Raw genomic sequence first — 22,717 nt, 5'->3', positions numbered from 1 at the left:
AAATAAAGGTGTGGGGACAGAACCCACCTGCAGAGTCCTGGGGGGCAGAGGGCTCCGAGCCCACCACCCATCACAGGACCCACTGTCACCGGGAGACGGTCTGGCTGCCCCTTGGTTGGAACTCCTGGCTCTGCTCCATCAGAACCCCAAGGATGGGGGTCCTCCTTGAGGACTGGGGTCCGTGCAGACTCCTGGGTGCTTACCCCCCCCAGTCCAGCCCCATTTTGGATGCTGTTTTGCTGGGCTGGAAGCAAAGAGGCCGGGGCTGCCCCCGCTCCAAGTACAAGGGTATTTATTTCATAGGTACAAGAGAGAGACAGCACCTTGTGTGTGTTGGGCTCTTCCCGGTTACTGGTTTGTACATTCAGAGCTTTGGCCGGGGCAGGGGAGGGCAGCGGGTCCCGCTCGGCCCCCCCAGCACCGGGGTGGGCGGCTGCCAGCGGGGACCCCCCCTGTGCCCCCGTGCCGTGGGCGCCCGAGCCCCGGGGCCCCGTGCGAGCGTGTCTTGAGTGCTGAGGTTGGCTGTGTGCTCCTCCTCCGTGCAGTCTGTGCGGGGCAGCGCTCCCCGCCGTCCTCCCTGCCCTCCTCCTCTTCTTTCTCCTCATCCTTCTCCTCCTCCTTCCCTGCCCGCGGCGGGGCCGGGACCCCCGGCCCTCATTTCCTCGTGTGCAGCGTGTCCTGGAACTTGGTGCTGGTGTAGCGAAGGTGGAAACCCTTCTTGTTGATGGTGTCATCCGAGTGAAAGCGGATCATCACCGAGTCTCCGGCCGAGTAGACCTCCTCGGGGGGCTGTCGGGGTGAGGGAGGGGGTGCTCAGATCCACGAGCATCCCCGGGGTGCGTGCACATTGTGGGCGGGAATATTTGCAATGTGGAGGGTGGAAATCATCGCACCACCCCAAATTCCCATGGGCATTTCTCAGCAGTCAGCCTCATCCATCACTGTGCACCCTCACTCCCCACCCCCCAACCCAACCCACCCCACCCCACATCCCCCTCCATCCCCAGCTCACCCCGGAGCCGCAGAAGCGGCCGAGGCGCGGGGCCGTCCCGTCGTAGCCGTCGAAGAGCTCCATGTAGTCGTATCCGCAGTCGGCCTCCTCCTCGATCTCGAAGGTCTGGAAGATGAGCTCCACGCCGAAACCCTCCTCGGCCATGATCACCCACTCGCAGTCCGAGCCCCCCGGGTAGTTGTTGTCCCCAAATTGTGCGTGGGAATACAAGTCCTTGGTCTTCACCTCGGCATGCACCTGGCCCCCGCACACTGCCGGAGAAGCCGGGGTTTAGGAGCACCCATGCTCTCCCTGCACCCCATAGCCCCATTTCCCAGCCCCACAGCGGTACCTGTGGTGTGGGTGGCCTCGAATCCCTTCTTCTGGATGGAGTTGTCTGACACAAACTTGAGGAACATCTTGTTGCCCGAGGAGACGATGGGCTCGGGCTCCTTGGCCCCGCAGAAGCGGCCAAGTGCCGGGGCCTTGGCGTCCTTCCCGTCAAAGATCTCCAGGTGGTCGTAGGTACATTCCTGCTGCGCCTCCACATCCAGCTCCAAGAAGGTCTGCGGAGGTGATGGATGAGGCCAGGGCTTGGCGGAGGGGATCCCAGTGCCACCCACCCCCCGACTCCTACCAGCTTGATGCGGTGCCCCGGCGTGGTGCTGATGGCCCAGGTGCACTCCTTCTTACTGGGGTATTTATCGGGCCAGTTGGGGCTGGTGATGGTCCCTGAGACGGACGTCACCTTGTGGTCACAGCCAGCTGCCGGGACAACGAGGAGGGTCACGGATGCGTGGATATGGGGTTCCCGTGGGAATGGGGAGCACAATGGACCCACCTTCCTTGCAGTCATGTTTGTTGTCGTGCAGCACGAAGCCGCTGCGGCACTGGCACTCGTAGCTGCCGAAGGAGTTGAGGCACTCGTGCTGGCAGCCCCCGTTGTTCTTGGAGCACTCATCCTTGTCTGGGAGAGAGCAAAGGGATCGCTGAGCGGGCTGGGAAAGCCTGGAACGGCACATTCCATCCCAAGACGGCCCCCCCGGACCCCAGCCCCGAGCCGCTGCCCTCCAGCCAAGCAAGCGCCCCCGGCCAGCAGCAAGCAGCTCCAGCATCCCGCTTCCAGATCCGGCCCCCGCGGGGGGACGGGACGGCTCCTCCTCTCCCGTGGGCTCACCCATGGGTGCCACCATTACCTGCTGCTGGGATGGACGGGGAGAGGCAGAAAAACACACAGTGACAACCAAAGATGCACAAGAAAGACCAGGACGCGGGAGTCCCTCTTTACTCATCGATAGGAAATGTCACAGACACGGTAAAAATTGGGGGGGGGGGGGAAAAACAAGGTCAGCTGGTCAATGACAAAACCAAGGGGGGGAAGGGGTGCTTAGAACAAAAAAAAAAAAAAAAAAAAAAAAAAAAAAAAAAAAAAAAAATTAAAAATAAGGTCAACAACCAGTTCTGTCAAGCAAAAGGCTGCCGGGGCCGGCAGCACGGCTCGGCTCGGTCCCACCGTGCTCCCGCACGGCTCCGGGGCCGCGGCGTTCCTGAGAAAGATGGAGAGGATGGAGAGGCTCAGGAGGGGCCCCGCGGCCGCTTCTGCACGCGTAACTTCGGGCCGGGCAGGCGAGATTTCGGGGGCTGCAGCTGCTGCTTCTTCTCTGCAAAGAGAGAGGGAGAGAAGGGGGGGAGCGATGGGGGGGCGGGGGGCGGCGGGGGCGGGGGCGGCGGGGGCATGCGGAGCGGCAGCCGGGGAAGCAGCAGCGAGGGGACCCCCGGGAGCCCCTCTGCGGCCGGGGCGAGCGGCTCTGCGGGGAGGAAGAGGAGGAGGAGGATGAGGCACGAGGCTGGCTCCGGGAGGATGAGGATGGGCTTTGGGTGGGTTCCTGGCAGTGTCCGGTCTGGGAATTGCAGTGGAGGGATTTGGGATCACCCCGAGCTGGCCGTACTTACCTCCCACCACCTGCCCGAGCTCCCTACCGCCGGCGTCGGGGCTCGCCAGCCCCTCCCTGAGCCCCTCAAAGACCCCTCCACGTCCCATCGCTCCCCACCTCGCTCCCCCTGCCCACGGGGCGATGTTTTGGGGAGTGGGCGGCGGCGGGGGGAAGCCAGCAGCAAGCGGGCACCAGCCCCCCCAGCGTCCCGCTCCGAGCTCACAGCGATGCCGGAGAGGAGCCGGGATCCCTCCTGGAGCCAGCGGCGAGGGGGGGTCCTGCCCCAGCCCCCCCGGCCCCTGCGGCCGCCTCTCAAGCGGAGGCTGTAACCTGACGTCTCCTCGGTGTGAAGGAGGAGGAAGCGAGGCGGAAAGGCCCGTTTGGGGATGGGAAGGGGCTTCTGGGCTCAGAGCAGCTCCAGCACCGGGGTGGGGGGAGCTGGCGGGACGGAGGGAGCCTGGGCGGGCGAGACAAGAGCAGGAGAGAGTTGGCAGCGGAAAGAAGCCCACCGGGTCGGTGTCTTTAGCAATCCTTTATTCCAACCAGCTTGCTCGCCGCCACCCGGCATCGCCGTGCGCTCACCGTTCTCCCCCGCGGGCATCCGACGGCTCCGGGCTGGTCACCGCCCCGCAGCCCCCGGCAGCGCCTCTCCCCCCGCTGCGGACCCCCCAGCGCCGGGCGGGGCTCGGCGGAGAGCCGGGGGGACGTACCTGGATGCCGACACCGTGGCGGATTCCCGGGCGGAATGCGCATCCTTACGCGCGAGCCGACGGAGCCCCGGCCCGCGAGGAGGAGGAAGAGGAGGAGAAGGAGGAGGAGGAGGAAGGGGTCACGTCTTCACCGGGGAAAAACGGGCGCCCAGACGGCCAGGCTGCCCGCGGCACCGAGGGACGGGACTCGTCCGGAGCACGGGGACCCTCCGCGGCCAAAAAGGGGCCGCACGAGAGAGGTTTTGCCCCGGAAGCAACCCCGGGGGGACCAGAGGAGGGACCCCGCTGTGGCCAAGTCCTCCAGGGTGGTCCTGCCGCCGGGAAAGCCCGAGACCTGAGCAGGGAAAGGCGGAGGAGAGGGTTTGATGCTCTACGTCACCGCACATCCCAACGGGATGAGGGAAAGGAGGGAAAAGGGGAGAGGGAAGGAGCCCGAAGTGCTTCGGGAGGAGACTCACCCGGCTGCCCCGCGGTCCCGCTCGGCCGCCGGGCTTCCCCGAGGAATCACTTTGTGGAGGGTGCCGGCTCCCGACGGCTGGGCCCCCTGGGCCGCCCTACTCGCCTTGGTTTTAATTAAACAAATAAAGCAAAGACACTCGACCCCCGGCCCGCGGGGCTCTGGCGCTCCGGGGAATCCCCGGGCGCTCCGGGGGATGCCGGTCCCGCTGCTCCCGCAGCCGGGTGGCCTCAAAAATGACCTCGATGGAGCCAAAACGCAGCGGGAGGCTCACGGTGGGGTCCGGGAGGCGCTGCCGGTCGCTCACGGCTGGGATGGTGTCCAGGGCACTGTGCCACACCCAGGGGACCGTCCCTTGCACGAGGGTCCCGTGGCAGTCCCCAGCCCAGGGTCCAGCCCTGGCTGCATCCAGCACCTCGCTCCGTGTCCCCGTCCCTACCCACAAGACCCATCCGAAGGTGACGCCGTCTCCCGGCGGGGTGGCCCGGGAGAGGAGAGCGGACCGTGGGGCAGACAGGGGGAGGCAGGTAATGGTTTTTGGGAGGGGTGATCGCTCCGGGGAGCTGAGATGAGGCCGGATGCTGATCCCGGGATGCGGAGCGCCCTGCCCGGGAAGCGGAGGGAGCCGGTGCCGTGCAGCAGAGCGGGGAGCAGCAGCAGCAGCAGAGCGGGGTGTCACCGTCCCCCCACCCTGGTAAAGCCACCCGAGGGGTGCAGCACCCGGGGCTGAGTACATCCCCATCCCCAGCTGGACCCCAGCACCCCCGTGGTCATCTGGGGACCCCCCGAGAGCACCTCTGAAGTAGGAGCCAATTATCCCCCAAAAGAGGAGGAAACCTCCCAAAATGTGCTGCCAGCCGGGCTGCCCATGGCTGGTGGGTTTTGGGACCGGGGGCTGCACCCCCGGCGTGGGCGAGGGGAGCGTTAGCGGCGGTTTGGGGGCGCAGGGGGGTTCGGCCGGGTGAGGGAGGGCAGGGGACGCCCGCGCTGGGGCCGGGCAGCTCTACCTGAGAAGAAATGGGCTTTGAAGCCCTTTTTGGAGACGGTGTTGTCGGACTTGAATTCGATCCTCATGTTGTTGTACTGGGAGGTGATGACGTCGGGCTTCTCAGCACCGCAGAACTTCCCGTGCAGCTTGGAGTCGGCCGTGAGCCCGCTGCGGACCTCCACAAAGTCGTATTTGCACACCTAGGGGGGTGACACGGGGCTGGGGACGTGGCGGTGCCACCCCGGGGGCCGCCAGCAGCTTCGGGGACGGCAGGCGGCACAGGGAGGGGCTGCTCCCACCACTCACATCATTGCCCTCGGTCTCGAAGAAGTCGAACTGGAGGGAGATGCGGTACTGGGTGGGGGCTACCAGCTGCCAGATGCAGTTCTTGTTGGGGGGATACTCCTTGGGCCACCCCGGGCTGGTGATGGAGCCGTTGAGCTTGGTGAGGAAACCTCCGCAGGCGGCTGCAGGGCGGGACCACCCAGCGCCCGTCACCTCCACCGGGTTGGGGACGCTGCAAGGGGCGGGCACGGGGCAGTTTTGGGGGTCTCAGGGGGGCACTCACCCTCGCAGCGGCGCTTGTCGGATGCCAGCTCGTAGCCAGGGTCACAGGCACACTTGTAGCTGCCCAGGGTGTTGACGCAGCGCTGCTCGCAGCCGCCGTTGTTGGGGCGGGAGCACTCGTCCATCTCTGGGCAGGGCAGGGGGGGTGAGTGGGCAGGGGGCTGCGACCACCCCCCGGCACCCCCCGGAGCACCCCCAAACCTTTGAAGAAGTTGACGGCGAACCCGGCCTTGTTGATGGAGCCGTCGGAGACGAATTTCATCCAGAGCTTGTTGGAGGTGCTCTTGATGTCGTCGGGTTTGTCGTAGCCGCAGTAGCGGCCGATGAGGCTGCTCGAGTCGCTGCTCCCATCCCGGATCTCCAGGTAGTCGTAGGCGCAGCTGTCGTGGCGCTCGATCTGGTGGGGAGTGGTAGAACGGGGGTGGTTTGGCCCCAGCACCCCCAACCCCTCCCTGCCCCCACTGCGTGGGGAAACTGAGGCACGGAGGCGGTGCCGAGAGATGCGGCCTCAAGCCCATCCCGAGGGAGCACTGGGATGAGGAGACGACCCCTCCCCAGCCTCGGGGTGGGGGGGGACGCTGACCCACCTCGAAGGACTGGAAGGTCAATCCCACGTGGTAGCCCTCAGACACGGTGATTTTCCAGATGCACACCTTGCTGGGCCGATAGTCATCGGGGTAGTTGGGGGACTGGATGTGCCCGTTGTCCTTCTTCACGTCCCCCCCGCAGATGGCTGGAAGGGAGGAGCAGCAGCCTGAGCCCCCCCGGGCCCCACGCCGACCCCTGGACCCCGCTGCTCCCCCCTACCTTCGTAGACGGCGAAGAAACCTTTGCCCACCCAGTTGCTGCTGCTCCGAAACTCCACCCAGAGGCGGCTGTCGGTGGAGATGATGGGCTCGGGCAGCTTGTTCCCGCAGAACCTGCCTGGGGATGAAGGCGTGCTGGGCTGCCGTGCTGGAACCCTCCTCTTCCTCACCGCCACCTCCTCTTCCTCACAGCCTCCTCTTCTTCATCACCACCTTCTCTTCCTCACCGCCACCTCCTCTTCCTCCTCACCACCTCCTCTTCCTCACAGCCTCCTTCTCTTCCTCTTCACCACCTCCTCTTCCTCACCATCCCCTTCCTCCTGGTCTCCCGATGCCCCTTTCCAGCCTAAAGCCAAAGGCTGCTTCTCCCCTCACTTGTCCCCCTGCTCCCCTCTGGCTTTTCTGGCTGTGTCACTCAAACTGGTGATTACAGAGCCAGCTGGGATTTGGGGAACATCCGGCTCATGGGGATGGGACTGGGATCCTGGAATCTCCCTGGGGAACATCCAGCTCCTCGGGGTGGGACCGGGACACTGGCATCTCCCTGGGGAGAGACGTGCCAGCCAGCTGGATCATCCAGACTGGTTTCACTGGTGTGGGCCAAACTGGGGGCTCCATTCACCCCGATAACCCCTCTAGGGGGCAGTTCCCCCCTCCCCAGGGCTTTGGAACTTCAGGCAGGCAGGGAGAGGGGTAGAGGGAATCCCCCGGCCCCGCTGCCGGCCCCGGAGCGTTCCCAGCGGGCAGGAGGAGCGGGCAGGAGGCCCCGGGTTGTTACCTCGCAGCGTGGCCTTTCTCCAGAACCCGTCTCTCACCTCCACGTAGTCGTACCAGCACAGCCGGCTTCGGTACAGGTCCAGGGTGGTGAAATTCAGGATGATCTAAGGTTGGGAAGGAGCAGGAAGAGCGTGGGGTGAGCTCCCCCCGCACCCCATCTGCCGGGAGCTAGTGGGAACCCGCTGGAACCCGGAGTATCCCACCCCACAGCAGCGGTGCTGGGACACCCCAAAACAAGGGTGGGAATATGGGGAGGAGGGCTGGGACGAGGTGGGAGCCGCCACCGCAGCAGTGAGTACCTTCTCTCCGGGGGTGACGGAGATCCTCCAGACGCAGTGCATGTGGGCAGAGTATCCGTTGGGGAATTCCGGGGAGGAGAAGTTGCCCTGGCTGTCCTGGAGTGTCTCCCCACAGGCTGCCAAGGGAGAAAAGCGCGGTTCAGACCCCGCAGAGAAACCCCCAGCAGCGAGAAGAGCACCACTGCCTTCACCCCCATCCCCAGTGCCCTTTTCCCACCCCGAATTCCCAGCCCTGAGCACCAAAAAAACCCCAAAAAACCGCATCATCGCCATCCCCAACCCTCCCTGGAACGGCTCCCGGCTCCGTGGCACCTCTCCAACGCCCGTGCCCCTCACCCGGCCGGGCGGCAGGAGCGCTGCCGGCCCCCCCGTGCCGTGCCACGCCGCGGGGCCCGGCTCGCCGCCCGCGCTCCGGGCAGGTTTCCGCAGCCGCGGCTGGAGCTGGCCCAGCGCTGCCATCTGGAAGCCACATGACGCCGTGGCCGCGGCACACGGAGCTCCGCCGCGGCTGTCGGGGGGCCAAGGCGGCCGCCCCCCCCCCCCCCACCCTCCCTCTCATGGGGGAGGGGGGCACGAGATGAAAGGTGAAACGGTGCGAAAAGGGCCGCTTGAAAGCTGGGCTCGCTGCCTTTTTTCCCCTCTTTGCTTCACAGTGGAAACAAAAGAAAGGGAAAGTTGTGACCCAGAGAGGCTTTTTTTTGGGGGGGAGGGGGGGCGGGTTTCTCCTTTTTTTTTTTTTTAATTTTTTTAAAATTTTCCTTGCTCCAAACTAATCACTTTTCCTGCTCCCCTGAAGGCGGCACGGCCGTGGGGCCCCTCACAAAGGCGTCCCTCCTCCAGGCTGCTAATTAGTCGCTGGAATTAAGCGGGAGCGTGCGGGAGCCAAACTCTTTGCAGATGTTGCCAGCACAGCCCCGGAGCACGTGGCTGCTGTCGGGGGACTCGTGCCAGCCACCCCCGCTTGTGCTCGGGACAATGCCACCGTCACGGTCACAGTCCCAGAGCCCTTCAAGGTGACAACAGTGAGCTGCTCGCGCTCTGCTCCAGCCCCAGGGGGAATTGTGGGCTCTGACGGGACCAGGATGTCCCATCCCACCTCATCCAAACCCCTCTGGGTGCAGGGGTGGATGGAGGATGCTCTTGGGGGACGCTCTCTGAGGAGGCTTCGCTCTCCAAAGGTGCCTGTGGGGTCAGAGGATGCTCTCAGGGGACGCTCTGCTCTCGGAGGGTGCTCTTTGGGGGATTTTTCCAGAGGGATGCTCTTTTGGGGGGGTGATCTTGGAAGATTCTCTGGGGGGGACGCTGTTCTCTTGAAGGATTCTTTTGTAGGAATGCTCTGGAGGGATGCTCTTTGTAGGGTTTTTTGGGGGATGCTTTTTGGAGGACGGTCTGGGGGGGAGATGCTCTTTGGAGGATTTTTTTGGGAGATGTTTTTTCGGAGATGCCCTTTAGAGGATGCTCTTTGGAGGATGCTCTTGGAGGATTTTTATGGGGGGAGCTCTTGGGGGATGCTCTTTGGGGGATTTCTGTGGGGGATGCTCTTGGGGGATGCTTTTGGAGGATGCTCTTCCGAGGGCTGCTCCTGGAAGATGCTCTAGAGACGATTTTTTGGGACAACGCTCTGGGGGGATGCTCTTTTCTCGGAGGAATGGGAAGAGAGGGCAGCTGAGGACACCTTCACACGAGCAGATTCTGCTCACAACCCCCCCAGAAGTGCCATGGACAGAGAAAGGCATCTCGTGTGCCCTTTAGGGAATCCCACAGTGGGAAGGACCCCAAAACCACTGGAAACAGGGAATCCATCCAGGATGACGCTGCTTTTGCCAAGATTTGGGGTGAAACCGAGTGTTTTCCAGGAAACACACGCCCAGGGGCGCTCCCCCCGGCCTCTCCGTCCCCTCAGGGCAGTGACGCTCACCTGGGCAGCGGTAGAGCTTGCGGGCCTGGGCGATGTCCCCTTTGCTGAGCCGTGTCCTCTGGCCGATGGCCGGCCGGACGCCGTTCACGTCGTATTTGGGCAGGATTGTGTCGAGGAAGATTCCCCTGGGGCAGGGAAGGGATGAGCCGGGTGGGAATCACCGGCCCTGCGGCCTCTCCCCGCCGCTGTCACCGGGGAAGGATGCTAAAAGCAGCCTGGCTAATTAAAACCAGCCCGGCTAATTAAAGCCTGTGGGCCGGTGAGTCAGCGGGGACGTGTCCCCAGTGGAGGTGACCGCGGGGACAGCAATTCCCTGCTCTGGGAAGGGACACTGAGGGGTTTCATCCCACCCTACACACCAACGGGAGCCTTTTCCGAGGGGATTAACCCTGTGCGCAGCTGGGAACCATCCCCCAAGGGCTGGGGGCACCGTAGCATCGTCCCCAGGATGCGAGGGGACACACGGGGACACCCCGGGCCGTACCTGGAGAAGGTGTTCCTGGCATAGTGCATGATGCTGTCGAAGTCGTAGGTCTCCCCCAGCGACTCCACCTCCTCCGGCTCCATCTTCAGGAAGTTGTATTCCTGCCCTGTGGAGGACAGGATGGGGACACTGCCAGGGGGGACCCCAATTTTGGCAGCACACCATGGCAGGGATGAAGAGGAGGAGGAGGAGGAGGAGGAGGAGGAGGAGGAGGAGGAGGAGGAGGAGGAGGAGGAGAAGAAGGAGGAGAAGGAGGAGGAGGAGAAGAAGGAGGAGGAGGAGGAGGAGGAGAAGAAGGAGGAGGAGGAGGAGGAGGAGAAGAAGGAGGAGGAGGAGGAGGAGGGAGGCTCGTCCCCACCTGGCTGGATGTTCTCCCGGATGATGGAGACGTGGTCATCCCGGTCGGGGCGTGTGTGCTCGTGCCAGAACCCGATGACGTGGCCCAGCTCGTGCACCACGATGCCGAATTTGTCGCAGTTCTTGCCGATGGAGATGGCCTGGGGTCCCCCTCCTCGGCGCCCCACGTAGGAACAGCACCTGGAGGGGGGAACCCGGTGATTCCCGGCTCTCTGGGGGGTGGTGTGGACATCCCGGTGTTTCCCGGCCAGGAGTAACAGAGCAGGGATCCCACAAAATGTGAGGCATGTGGGGATCATCCCTGATACAGGAACTTCGGGCATCCTGCCCAGGTGGGGAACGTGAGCCTGGAAACTGGGAGAGCTCAGCGCCTGGCATGCGATGGCACAGCACGGCATGGCACGGCTGCACCAGCTCTGAATCCCGTGGTCCTGCTCCCATGGGTGCCCATCCTGCTCCCTGGATGGATCCTTGCCCCTGCCCGGCAGCTGAGCTGCTCCAGCCCTGTGCTCTGGGCCCGGGCTCAGGGTTTGCGCCCACGCAGGGGCTCCCAATCCAGGGGAAATCCTTCTCCTAACCACCATCTGCTTGGCCAGGGCCGTGCCCTGACGCGTGAAGACGCTGAGCTCGTCCAAACCCCTGTTTCCTTTGGCCTCAGCCCCGCTGCAAGCCCGGGCTGGTTCCGCGCCACCGACCTCAGCCCCCGGCAGCGAGCGCCGAGCTCCGGCACCTCCTGGACCCCAAGCAGATGGGTCCCCGCTGTCAAACCAAACCCCAAACCCCCGGGGCGGGTCCTGGAGCACCTCCGGACGTACCCGCAGGGGCGGTAGGTGAACACGATGTAGCTGTCCTCGTCATTGCGCTCCAGGAAGGTGACGCACGTGTGCTTCTCCCAGTGCCGCATCGCCTGCCGGAAGATGGCTCGCTGGCTGCCTGCGGAGGGGCGGCGGTGGGGTCAGCCCGGTGGGGAAACTGAGGCACGGCGGGGCCGGACACCCCCCGGCTCGCCGGCACTCACCGCTGAAGTTGCCGCTGATGACGTAGGGGATGACCCCGTCCGGCCACACTCGCTCCGGCCGGGACGTGGCGGCGCGGCGGCTCCGTGCCCGCTGCCGGCCGCGGCTGCGCCGAGGGTGGCCCAGCCGGGGGCTGGTGGCGTTGCTGCCTGTGGGGACAGGGGGGTCAGTGCGGGCAGCCCCTGGGGATGGACAGGGGGCAGGGGGGGCGTGGCGGTACCTGAGGAGTTGGAGGGCAGGCGGGTGACCGTGTGACGTGCCAGGTCCACCACCCGGTCCACCTGGAAGAGCTGCAGGTCCTCCTCGTCCAGGGCGATGTCACCCAGGAAGGCGGCTGGGAGGGGAAGAGGAGGTGTGAACCCTCCTTTGTGGATCCCAAATCCCACTGGGCGCCTCTCCCCAGCCCATCTACACCTGGCAAGCCCTGAAGACGAAGGCAAACCCTTCCTCCTCCTCCTCCTCCTCCTCCTCCTCCTCCTCCTCCTCCTCTCCTTCAACTGAGCGTGGCGCTGGCCGGGTTCCCCCCACTCCCCAGCAGCTGGAGCCAGCCCTGTGCTCACATCTGGATCGCATAAAGCCCATCCATCACTTTTTAGGGTTTCTATTATTATTATTATTTGTGTTGCAAAACTGCCTTTTTTCCCCCCACTTTTGCTGGCTTCAGGACCCCCTTCCTGCCCGGCTCCTGCCCCCCAGCCCCGTGCGAGCTCCGACAGCCCCAGGATGCTCCAACCAGCGACCTCTGAGTCATCTGCCCGCGCGGAGCGGAGCCATATGGGCCGGGAAGCTCCCGCTGCGCCCAGCGCCCGCAGGAACAGAGCCGGCCGTCTGCCGGGGCCGGGACCCCCCCTCCAGAACTGGGGGGGCAGAGGTGCTTCGGCATCACAGGGCTGGAGGACATAACCCTGCACATAACCCTTCCTGCCCCTCCTCCTCCTCCTGTCTGTCCTCCATTCCACGGCCCCCGGGTGAGTCAAGGCCGCGGGATGCGCGTGGCTCCTGGCGCTTGGCCGGCCCCGAGCCCCGGGGACCCGGTCCTGTGGAAACGCCAGGGCTGGCTGAAGTCAGGCCGAGGCTCCGGAGGTGGAGTGGGAGTGGGGTTCCTCACCGGTTTTGGGGGTACCTGGGGAGAGCAGAGGGTGCCCGGCCCACCCATGGCCTCCCCACCCCTTGGGAAGGGCAGTGGTGGGGAATGGGGTGGCCGGAGCAGCTCAGGGGATGAGGGCGAGCGGAGCCAAGGTCGCGCCCCAAGCACTTAGCAAGTGGATCCCAAAAGAGCCACTAATTATGAAGGCAAGGCGGGACAATTAGGATAACCCTGAGAGGTCCAGAAAGCCGGCACGGGGTGAGAGAAACAGCCATGGGATCAGAGGAGCAGACTGGATCCCATCCCTTTCCATGGCACCGAGCCCAAACCTCACTCCAGCAGTGGTGTGGAGCGCTTTGGGGAGAAAGAGCCACATTTTGGGGCCACCCCCAGCACTGACCCATGGGTGAATCCCATCGGGGGAAGCTCCGGGGTGGAGAGCAGTGCCGAGGGAAGAGCAAACAAGCCGGGGCCGGCACCTCCCCTGGCAGCGACCTGCGGCTGGCACGGCCAGGCTGCAATTTGAGGGCAGAGCAGAGGCAGGAGCCGGCCCCGGCCTCCCCACACCCTCCCCGGGGCTGGGAGAGACGTGTCCGAACGGGCAGCGCGGGGGAGGACCAGGGCCGGGGAGAAGGACGAGCGTCCCGTGCCAAGAGCTGCATGGAAAGACAAGGGAAAGTAAGCTCGCTTACAGCCGAGCAAGCGCCGGCGGAGCCAAGTGATATAGAAACCATATGTGAGGGATTTGGGAGACGTGAGAGAGCCGGGCAGGCCAGCCTGGGGATGAGGGGCTGCTTTTCCTGGAGGTTTGAGGCAGCTGGGCTCGCCCAGAACCCCCCAGCCCACGGGGGACGGTGGATGGCTGCTCCTGGAGGGGCCAGTGGTGCCGTGGGGATGGCGAGGGGGTGCCCCGGCAGCGATCCCTGTACGGACACGTCGGGGCCAAGCCCAGAGTGTCGGATTGAGAAACTTCCAGGTTGGTTTGGGCTCCGGTCACGTCCTCCTCCCACTCGCTCCCTGTGCACCCGTGGCATGAGGTGACATGTGGGGTTGTTTGGTGGCGGGGGGGTCTGTGCTCACCAAAAGCCCCCTGCCACTGTCAAGCTCTCCGAGGGGCTTCACTGGGGTCACTGCCACACTGCTGCCACTTGTCCCCTCCCTGTTCATGTGAGAGAGGTGGAGGGGACTCCCTGCAAGTGAGGGGGACCCTCTGCAAACGGGGGTCTCCTGGCAGGAGAGGTCCCAGCCCTCTGCTCGGCTCAGCACAGGTTGGAACAGGGGGAAGCACTCCCCGAGGGGTCACACCCCCAGCACCCACTCCCTGCAGCACACACCCTCACCCTGCTGGGGCACGGTGCCCGACAGACCCCAAACCACTGGACACAGGTCCCCGGCCGTCCCCAGAGGAGTCCTGGTGCCCCTGAGCCGTTCCCAGCCTGGGAGATCACGGGCTGTGCCACAGGGGCTGCTCTCTGGTCCGTTGCAGAGGCACTGGGGGCAAGGTCCGAGCCACGGTGGTGCCAGCGGGGAGGATGCGATGCCAGCAGGCCGCCAGCTCCAAGGCCAGGCGTGGGGCACAGAGCAGTCAGGAGTGGAGAAGGGGAGTGCGGGATCATCCCAGCTCCATCCCTGCACATCCCTCCCACCCTCCAGGGCACAACCAGCCCTTTGGGAGCTGCCAGGAGGCTCCCACGGAGCTCTTCCCCCTCCGCAGCCGGGAGATAGCTCAGCCCGCCGCTGTTGTTTGACTTTTTGTGCTGTGTTTTCTTTCGGGTTCTTGGAACGGTGACGTAACCCCGGGGCTGAAGCTTTAGACAAACAAGGTTTTTCATTCGGACCCGGGCCAAACCCCTCAGCACCCCATCCCGATCCTACAGGCACCTCCTGCCCTCTCACAGCTCCCTGGATCCCCCTGTAAGGTCCCTCTCCTCCCTGCCCGGGATGCAGGAGCTCAGCATCCCTCACCCCCCGGGCAAGGCGAGCAGTGCAGGGGCTACCCGCGGGCCTGACCTCTCCGGCATCGCTGGGATTTTGGGATGAGCCTGGCCTCCGGCTCCACCAAGGTTGGGAACGGTGTTGAAGGAAAAATAAGATAAAACAAAAGGTGGGAAGAGGCCGGGGCGCGAACGCGATGTTCTGGTGAGCCGGGAAAAGCAAACAGAGCCGTGGGGAAGCCTTGGCAGGGCGGGCGGCAGATAAACAGGACGGGATCAGATTCCAGGTCAGTCTGGGGCAGAGGAGGCTCCGTGCGTGGTGCAGGGCAGGAGGGACCCTCACCCCAGTGAAGATCCCACCAAAGGCCACCAGGTGGGAAAGATCCTCACCCTTGTGTGGGTCTCACCAGCCCTTGAAGGACACTGGGCAGGAGGGACTCTCATCCCTGCGTGGGTCCCAGAAACCCTCAAAGGGCGCTGGGCAGGATGGGAAGCATCCACCCAGCCCAGCATTCCCTCAGTGGGTTCACCCCAGTCATTCCAAGTCCTCGTGCGAGTCCCAAGCATCATTCCCGATGCAGGCAGGATTTGGAGTGCGGAAGGAAGCAGGGATGGAACTGCTGCGCCCCAGCCGGGAACGGGATGGAAGAGAGACCTTTAATAGGTGTACCCCGGCCTCAGCCGAGCCGCCGGGTTGTAAAGCCGCGGAGCCACCGGCGCAGCGTCCCACTGGCTCTCAGAGCCCTTAAATATGTGAGGAATGCTCGTCGCACCGCCCCTCGCCCCCGCACGCCGGCCCAGCTGCGCGGCAAAACACGCCGGGGCCGCGGCCGGACGAGAGGGGACCCCTCTGCACTGGGGGGTCCCCCTGGTCCCCCCCGGGGGTCTGCCCTGCCCACAGAGCCCCGGGACGGGGGCAGGGTGTGAAGGCGGAAGGATGTGGAGCATCCCGGGGTTGGGGAGGCGGGGGGAGCGGCCGGGTCCTCCTGAGACCTCCGGGACAGCGGGGACAGGACGGAGGTGGAGCAGCCCCTCTCGTCCCCCCCCGCACGGGCGCAGCCCCTCTCCCGGTGCCCCTCGCCGGCGGCGGGAGAGAGGGAGCAGCCAGCCTGTAAACGCCGGGGCGAGGAATATTTGCTTTCCCAGAGCACCTTCCGAGCAGCACAGCAGGCACAAAGCAGGAATTCAAGCCTCGGAGGCCAGGCTGGGAGCCAGGCCAGATCACGGCCCCTGTGCAGGGAAACTGAGGCACGGGGGGATAGAGCCAGTCAGCACCACGGGGCACCCCCAAAGAGCCAGCCCTGCATTCGGGTATCGGTCACTGCCACCCCCCGCCTCCTGCTGCCTGGTTGGAGCATCCTTATCCCAGCTGGTGTTTTTGGGAGGCCCAGGGCTGTGCCAGCACCCTGCACCGGGCATCCAGCAGCTGGGGAAGGCAGAGAGACTCAAGCACAACACCCAAGGCAGAGGGATGATCCCTATCCCGAATTCCCTTTGGGGCAAGGCACATCCTCTCTCTGCCAACACTTCCTTGGGCACCCACAGCCAAATTCCCTCCCCAGCCCTGGGCATCGACATTCAGGCTCCAAGCTCTTCGCCTGCTCCAGGTGTTGAAATAAGCACCGTGAAGCCTCTAATAAACATCCCGGGCAGCAAACAAATTCCAGGGGCAGGAAATGTCCATCCGGGGGCAGGTTGGGAGTGGGAGGGATGGTTGGATCACTCCAGGGGAGCGCTTTCCTTCTGCTCCTCTTCCGTGACAGCAAACGGAGGAAAAAGCCTCCTGCAGGGCTCGGCGTGGAGGATGCCAAAGCTGAGGCCTGCCGGAGCCCCGGGATGGAAGGAGCCGTGTGCAGGGAGCGAGGTCTCCCCGCATCCCCTCTCCAAAGCCGGGTCACTGAGGAAAACATATCCCGGGCCAACAGCACCAGTCCCTGTGAGAAGGAGAGCTGCTGGAAAGGAAAATATTTGGGAATTGCTCTGCCAAGGGGATGTCGGGGGGAGGTTGTTGTCACTTTGGAGCCTGGTGGCAGCGGGAAGGGGGAATGGAGATGGGGACGCACCCTGACACCCAACTCCGCACGCGTGGGGCATCCCGGGCTCTCCTGTCCCTGTCTCCGGCTCTGCCAAAGGGCACCGGCTCCCAGGGGCTCCGGGCCCTCTGGGCATCCTCCCCAGGGCTCTGGCTGCAAACGTCCCCCCTGTTGTGCTTCCGCTGCTCACTCCTGTCCCCACAGTCCCGCCACCCCCACAGATTAACCCCTTCCCAAGGCTGCTCCCGGCTCCCTGACAAACCCTCCTGCAGCTCGGGATCTTCCCACTGCCTTTCCCACGTGCGTGGAGCGGGGTTTGCCACGCACAACTCCCCTGGACAGACGGCACAGCAGTGACCTCCCGCCCTCCCGCAGCCCTTGGCCAGGTGATAAGCGGGACCTCCTCTTCCCACGGCTCGGCGGGATGCAGTGGGAAGCTGCTTTCTCTCCAGAGACCTCCAAGAATCCTCAGCAAAGCCACAGGCAACCAGGAGGACGCGTTGTTGCCCGGAAAACACCCTTCCCGGGGAAAAAACTGGGGAAACCCCACCGCGAGCCATCCTCCCTCCTCTCCCCGCATCCCCTCCCGGCTGCTTTGTTCTCCCTGGGTCTCCCCGGGGCCGCCCCGTCCTTCCCGGCCATGTGTTTCCCAGCCCCGGCTCGGCGGCGGATAAAGCCTCAGGAAGCGCCGTCTCCCCCCTGGGCACGACCCGCCGGCGTGAATCAGCAGCCGAGGCGTTTCCCAGGAGCCAAGGAAGGGAGGGCAGCGAAGAGCGAACCCCCCGGCCCCGCCGTGGCACCCCGGGCCCCCGCCGGAGGATGCTGCCGCGCCGAACGGGTGATTACACAAAGATAAAGCGGATCCCAGGATCGGCCTGAGATTTCCAAGGTTTGCCGAGCCCTGAACTGCAGGCCTCCCGCCGGCCCCGGCTCCGCGGGTGGATTTTTACCCTGCATGAATAAGTGACATATAACGGCTGGAAAATATTTTTGGGCAGCTTGACAAGTGTGACTGCAACCAGTAGCCTGGGCTGGCTACGCCTGGAAAGTGTAATCTAGGTGAAATCCTGGCGGCTGGAGAACTCCAGGCATGGCTGGGAAGCTCCCGCGCCTGGGAAAGGGGGCTCAGACCCACAACCCCATCCGTGTGTCCCGTGGTTCTGCCGTGCAGGTGATGCTGAGCCCCCCATGGGGATTTGGGAGAGAAGATCCCCCCAAACACCCATTTTGGGGGCCTGTGTGAGCCCCCAAAGGGCTCTGCACACCCATGTCCCTGTCCCCATGGAGCAGGGTGATGGAATGCTGGAGAGGGTGGTTTCCAGCCCCTCTGTTTAGCCAAGCACCCCGAAATGTGGATGTGGGGCTAATCCAGGGTACAAAGTGGGTACAAAGTGGGCTCCATTTCCCCCCCGGCGTGCTGGGGGCACCCAAAGGGTCCCGGCTCCAGTCACCAAACTGCTCAGCAAGCCCCTGGCTCCCCTGGGATGAGCCAGAGCAAACCCTGGGGCCGCTCTTCCAGCGCAGCTGGGGGTGCTGGGAGCGATTCCAGCCGCCTTTCCCAACCGGAGATCCGACCCGGATCTGACCCGGCGGCTGCTCCCGGGCACCGAGACCTGGCTGTGCTGACCGGGTGAAGGGAAACCGGGGCCGATTCCTTCCTCCCTGGCCACCCGCGGGCTGCTCCAAGGGCTGGATCTCCCAGCGCTCTCCCGTTTTGGCATCCTTGGAAGCGACGCGGCGGCACGGGAGGCTTTTCCCCTTCCGCTGGCACCGGTGCAGACGGGTGGCATCACCGGGGTGGCCGGCGAGCCGCGGGCAGCCGGTGGCCTCAGGATACCTCTGGCACGAGGAACACAAATCCCTCTCCCGGTGCTTTCCCTCCCCGGAGCCGCGGCGGTGGCAAAACCTCGGTGCTTGGCTGTGTCTGGCACTGCCCGAAGCTCGGCGTGGAGGGGTCTCAGCACCCCAAAACTGAACCGAACCCTCGCATGGGGATGCCGGGGGGGGGGGGGTGGGGGTCGGTCAGGGGGATGCCAGGGTGTTCCAGCTCCCGGGAAAACTGGATTTCATCATCCCCGTCCTGTGGAGCCAAACGAGGGTGAATCCCCGGCTCGAGCGATGCGTGGCAGGGCCTGATTCCCACCCCCCACCCCCGCTTCCCGACTCCCGGGGAAGAGCTCCCGTAATTAAATTAGTCCCATCAGGATCTCATAAAAGCAGGACGGGAATGGGGAGGGGGGAACAGCCGGGCCCGGGAGGTGAGGGGGGGTCTTGGGGTGCACAGGAGCTGGGCTCGGAGGGGACAGTGATTAAGGCAGCGCTAATTAATGCGGATGAAGCCTCGTCTCTGGCGCTCAGCTGGAGGAAGCGGGAGAGGAGGGAAGGCTCCAGCCGGCTCTGCCCGGACGGTTTTGCAAGCTTTGCTGTTTCAGCCCGGGAGGGCAGGAAGGGAAGGATTTTTGGCCAGAAAAAGCCCTCGTGTAGACAGAGTTATATCAACAGCCGCCTTGCAGCGCAGACAATGCCAGTACAGAGAAACGTGATCCCCCGCCAGACCCCGGCCCTCGCGCCGGGCTCAGCCCTGCACGGCCCTCCCGTGCCTCAGTTTCCCCCCTCCCCAAATCCTTCCATCCGCTTTAGCTCGCACTGGGAAACAGGGATTTCCCCCCTCACTCACATCCCCCCCGCAGCACCCAGCTTGTTCCCAGCCCTTCCAAAACCTGGCGAGCAGCTCCGAGCCCCCTGTCCCGGCACAGAGGGACCCCAGCCCGCGGCAGCACCTCCCGGGCTGAGCCCGGCCCGGGTGTCCCGTGGGGACGAGCTTTGGCTGCGGGCTGGGGGAGAGCGAGAAAGCCAAGGGGTGCAGAGTGTGGGTTCGGGGATGGGGGGGTGGGATGGGGGTGCAGGATGGGTCCGGCTCTGTGGTGTGGTGGGATGGGGGGCCGGGGGCTCCCCGCCGCCTTTGACAGCTGCCAGTGCAGCCAAGACCGGGGAGAGAAAGCGGGGCTCGGGGCCAGCCCCCCCTGCTCCTCAGCCTAAGTACAACCAGATGCATCCCGGAGCGGGACCGGCCGCCGCTCCTCCCGTTCCCCTCAATCCCGGGCGGCCGGGACTCCCCGGCCCCGCGGCGGCGGAGCCAAGTTCCGCCGTGCAGAGCCCCGAAATGTGTGCGGGGCACACTCCCACTCACCCACGCTCACTCCCGCACCCGCGGTCCCGCCGGCCCCCCGCGCTCCCCTTTGTCCGCCCGCCCGCCCCCCGCCGCGCATCCCCCCGCTCCTACCGGCTTTGCAGGGGTCCTTGTAGTCCAGGGGCTCCTCGTCCTCCTCCTCTTCCTCCAGCACGTAGGAATAGTCCGGGAAGCGCAGGGCCCGGGCCAGGAGCAGGCAGAGGAGCAGCCCGCAGCTCCGCAGCCCGGCCATGGCTCCGGCCGGGGTTTTTTTTCTCCTCTCTTCCCTCTTTCCTTCCCTTCTTCGCTCTTTTTTTTTTTTTTTTTTTCCCTCGCTCTCTCTCCCTCTTTTTTCTTTTTTTTTTTTTTTTTTAGGGAAATGAGATCTGGCGGGGGCGGGTTCAAGCGCGGAGCTCGGCCCCTGCAGCCCCGGGCGCAGGGCTGGGAGCGGGGCCAGTGCCGGGGGGGGCGGCGAGGCCGGGCGGTTGCGGGGACCCGGCCCGCAGCCCCCGCTCCTGCCCCTCCGCAGCCCCCGGGCCCGCTCCTGCACCCCCCGGGCTGGGGCTGTCCCGTCTCGTCCCGTCCTGCACCCCCCGGCTCCTGTCTCGTATCCCCCGGTACCGATCCTGCCGACCCTCCCCGCTCCCATCCCGTGCTCCCCGGTACCGATCCTGCTCCCCTCGGGTCCCGTCTTGTATCCCCCGGTACCGATCCTGCTCTCTCCGGTACCGCCTCGTATCCCCCGGTCCCCATCCTGCCGACCCTCCCCGTGCTCCCCGGTACCGATCCTGATCTCCCCCTGTCCCATTCCGTATCCTCCCGGTCCCATTCCCGCCGCCCCGCCCCGCAGAACCGATCCCTCACCCTCCACTTCCTCGCCGTGTCCCCCGATATTGCTCCTGTCCGGTATTCCCGGTCCGATCCTCGTTCCCCTCCCGCTCCCATCCGGTGTTCCCCAGTCCCATTCGTGCCACCCCTCAGTCCCATCTCACATTCCCCGGTACCGATCCAGGCCCCCCCCACACGCCCTGGATCAATCCTGGCCCCCCGATATTCCCAGGACACAATATTCCATGTGTGCCAGCACCGATCCGTCCCCTTCGGTGCCATCCTGCGTCCCCCAGCACCAATCCCGCACCCCCCCATTGCCCAGTCCCACACCCCATGTCCTGCTCTGGTGCCCCACATTCCCACCCCGCATCCCTGCTCCTGCATTCCCCACATTCTCCAGAGTTGCTCCTTGTGTCCCCTGGTCGTGGACCCCCAGTCCTGCATCCCTGGTTCTGGATCCCTTATCCTACACCCCACATCCTGGTGAGCACCCCAGGAGCAGGATGAGCACCCCAGGAATGGCAGATGAGGATCCCGGGAGCAGGATGAGCACCCCAAAAGCTGGGCAAGCACCCCAGGATGGGTGGTCCGAACACCCCAGAAAGTGGGATGACCACCTCGAGGAGGGGGTGTGTGAGCACCTTGGGGTGTGGATGAGCACCCCAGGAACTGGGTCAGACCCCAGGGAGGGTGGGTGAGCTCTTGGGGAGCAGGGTGAGCCCCCCAGGGTGATCTGAGGGTGTCCAAGGCAGGGACACACAACCCTGTCCCCCCTGCACATTCCAGCCTGGGAATGCTGCAGCCGTGATGGGGCCTGAGCGGGTCCCCCCGAAGCCTGGCTCATCCCATGCTTCTCCTGCTGCTTCTCCAAACCCATCCCTATCCTCTCACAGCGCTCCCAGAACTCGCATTAACTTCATTTTTTAAGATTTTAGGAGTTCCCTGTGTCCGATGACCTCCGCAGGGACACACCGGGTGACACCGGCATCCAGGCTCCTCTCCCCCTCCTGCCCACCAAGCCCCCAAATCCTCTTTCCCTTCACTTTTGGGGACCCTCTGCATCCAGGGCTGGGCTCATTCCCACCAGGAATGGCAGAGCCTCCTTCATCCCTTATCCACCGTTCTTTTCCTCCCCCATCAGGATCATCCCAGGATGTTTTCCTCGTTCTCCCTTATTGCAAAACCCACATCCAGCAAGACTTCCCTCCTCAAGCAGATAAATAAACCCCGGAAAACCGGGCTGGCTCCATGTCCCCACTCTGCCCCTGGCCCACACATCACACAGCGTATCCCAGGGATGGGAATTTGGGGAGCAACTGCTGGATTCAACTCCAGCCTCGAGCCGGTCTCGCAAGAAAACAAACAAGCGGGGCTTTGGAATACTTTTTGTTTTCCTCCTGCGCTCAGGCTGGGGAGGATGTCTGCGGGCCGAGTCCCTGGATGATGTAAATCCATGATGTCAGGGTCCAGCCGTTGGTTTCCACCCTGAGATCGCCCCTTTCTCACGGAGCGCTCCGGGGAGCCGAGGCTCTCCGAGGAGGCTTTTCCAATCCCGGCTTTCCCACGCCGGCCTCAGCTCCTGGGACCCAGCTCCCTTGCAGCCGTGCTGGTGGCCCTGGATGTCACTGGCCACCAGCATTCCAGCCTGGAGCCCTACCTGGAACAGGAGCTGAGCATCTCACCCAGCCTGAGAGCATCAGGATGGGAATATCCTTATCCCAGGAGCGCCGGGTGGGTGCCACCGGGCACGGGCACACGGATTGCAGTGCTCCTACCTCAGCCTGCCTGCCCTGCAGGGCTTCCTTGGCATCCTGGAATGGCAGGTGGGCGATGCCAAGGCTGGGCACTGGCACAGCCGTGAGGGTGGGGGACACCAGGAGCTGCCAGGAGCATTCCTGGATCCCATCCTCGGCTCTCCGTGGCTTCCACCCTCAAAACCTCCACAGCAAAGAGCAGCCCGGGCTGTTCCCAGGACCTTTTCCCCCATGGAACCAGGAGTGGTGACCCCCTCGGAGACCCCCGTGCAGTGAGTGACCAGCACTGGATTGTCCCCTGTGTCCTCTGTGACACAACCCAGAGTGGCACTTCCTCTTCCCAGGGATGGGATCCCCCATTCCCAGCACCTGCTGGGGGGTTTTACTCTGATTTCCCTCGCCAGGACCTCCCAGGTCCCCTCTGTGGCGCAAACCTCCGGAAATCGGGATACCGGAATTATTGCACAAGGACCTGGGGGTCCTGCCAACTTTCTGACGCCTCCTTCAGCTGCTCCGGCCTGGGGGGGGGGAGGCTGAAGGGGTTTGGGGGTCAGGGAGGGTTTGGGAGTGGACACCCCAGGGCCGTGGGAGGGCCTGGATGGACG

At 64.7% G+C, this 22,717-nt stretch overlaps 1 protein-coding gene across 1 annotated transcript; it reads right to left on the bottom strand.

The window, feature by feature from the left end:
- Nucleotides 1-654: 654 nt before the first annotated feature.
- On the bottom strand, nt 655-19,780 carry BMP1 (bone morphogenetic protein 1; the record flags this gene model as incomplete). Its single annotated transcript, XM_082298417.1, has 20 exons — nt 655-789; nt 1,013-1,263; nt 1,344-1,557; nt 1,629-1,756; nt 1,833-1,958; nt 5,100-5,280; nt 5,387-5,547; nt 5,649-5,774; nt 5,849-6,044; nt 6,235-6,380; nt 6,455-6,571; nt 7,232-7,334; nt 7,530-7,645; nt 9,448-9,572; nt 9,932-10,037; nt 10,290-10,468; nt 11,104-11,217; nt 11,303-11,453; nt 11,525-11,638; nt 19,642-19,780. The coding sequence occupies 20 exons, from the start codon at nt 19,778-19,780 to the stop codon at nt 655-657; spliced, it is 2,928 nt and encodes a 975-aa protein (XP_082154543.1).
- Nucleotides 19,781-22,717: the final 2,937 nt, after the last annotated feature.

The sequence above is a fragment of the Coloeus monedula genome, assembly GCF_965178545.1.
Source record: "Coloeus monedula genome assembly, chromosome: 28".
Classification (NCBI taxonomy): domain Eukaryota; kingdom Metazoa; phylum Chordata; class Aves; order Passeriformes; family Corvidae; genus Coloeus; species Coloeus monedula.
This window is presented reverse-complemented; position numbering and strand designations above follow the sequence as displayed.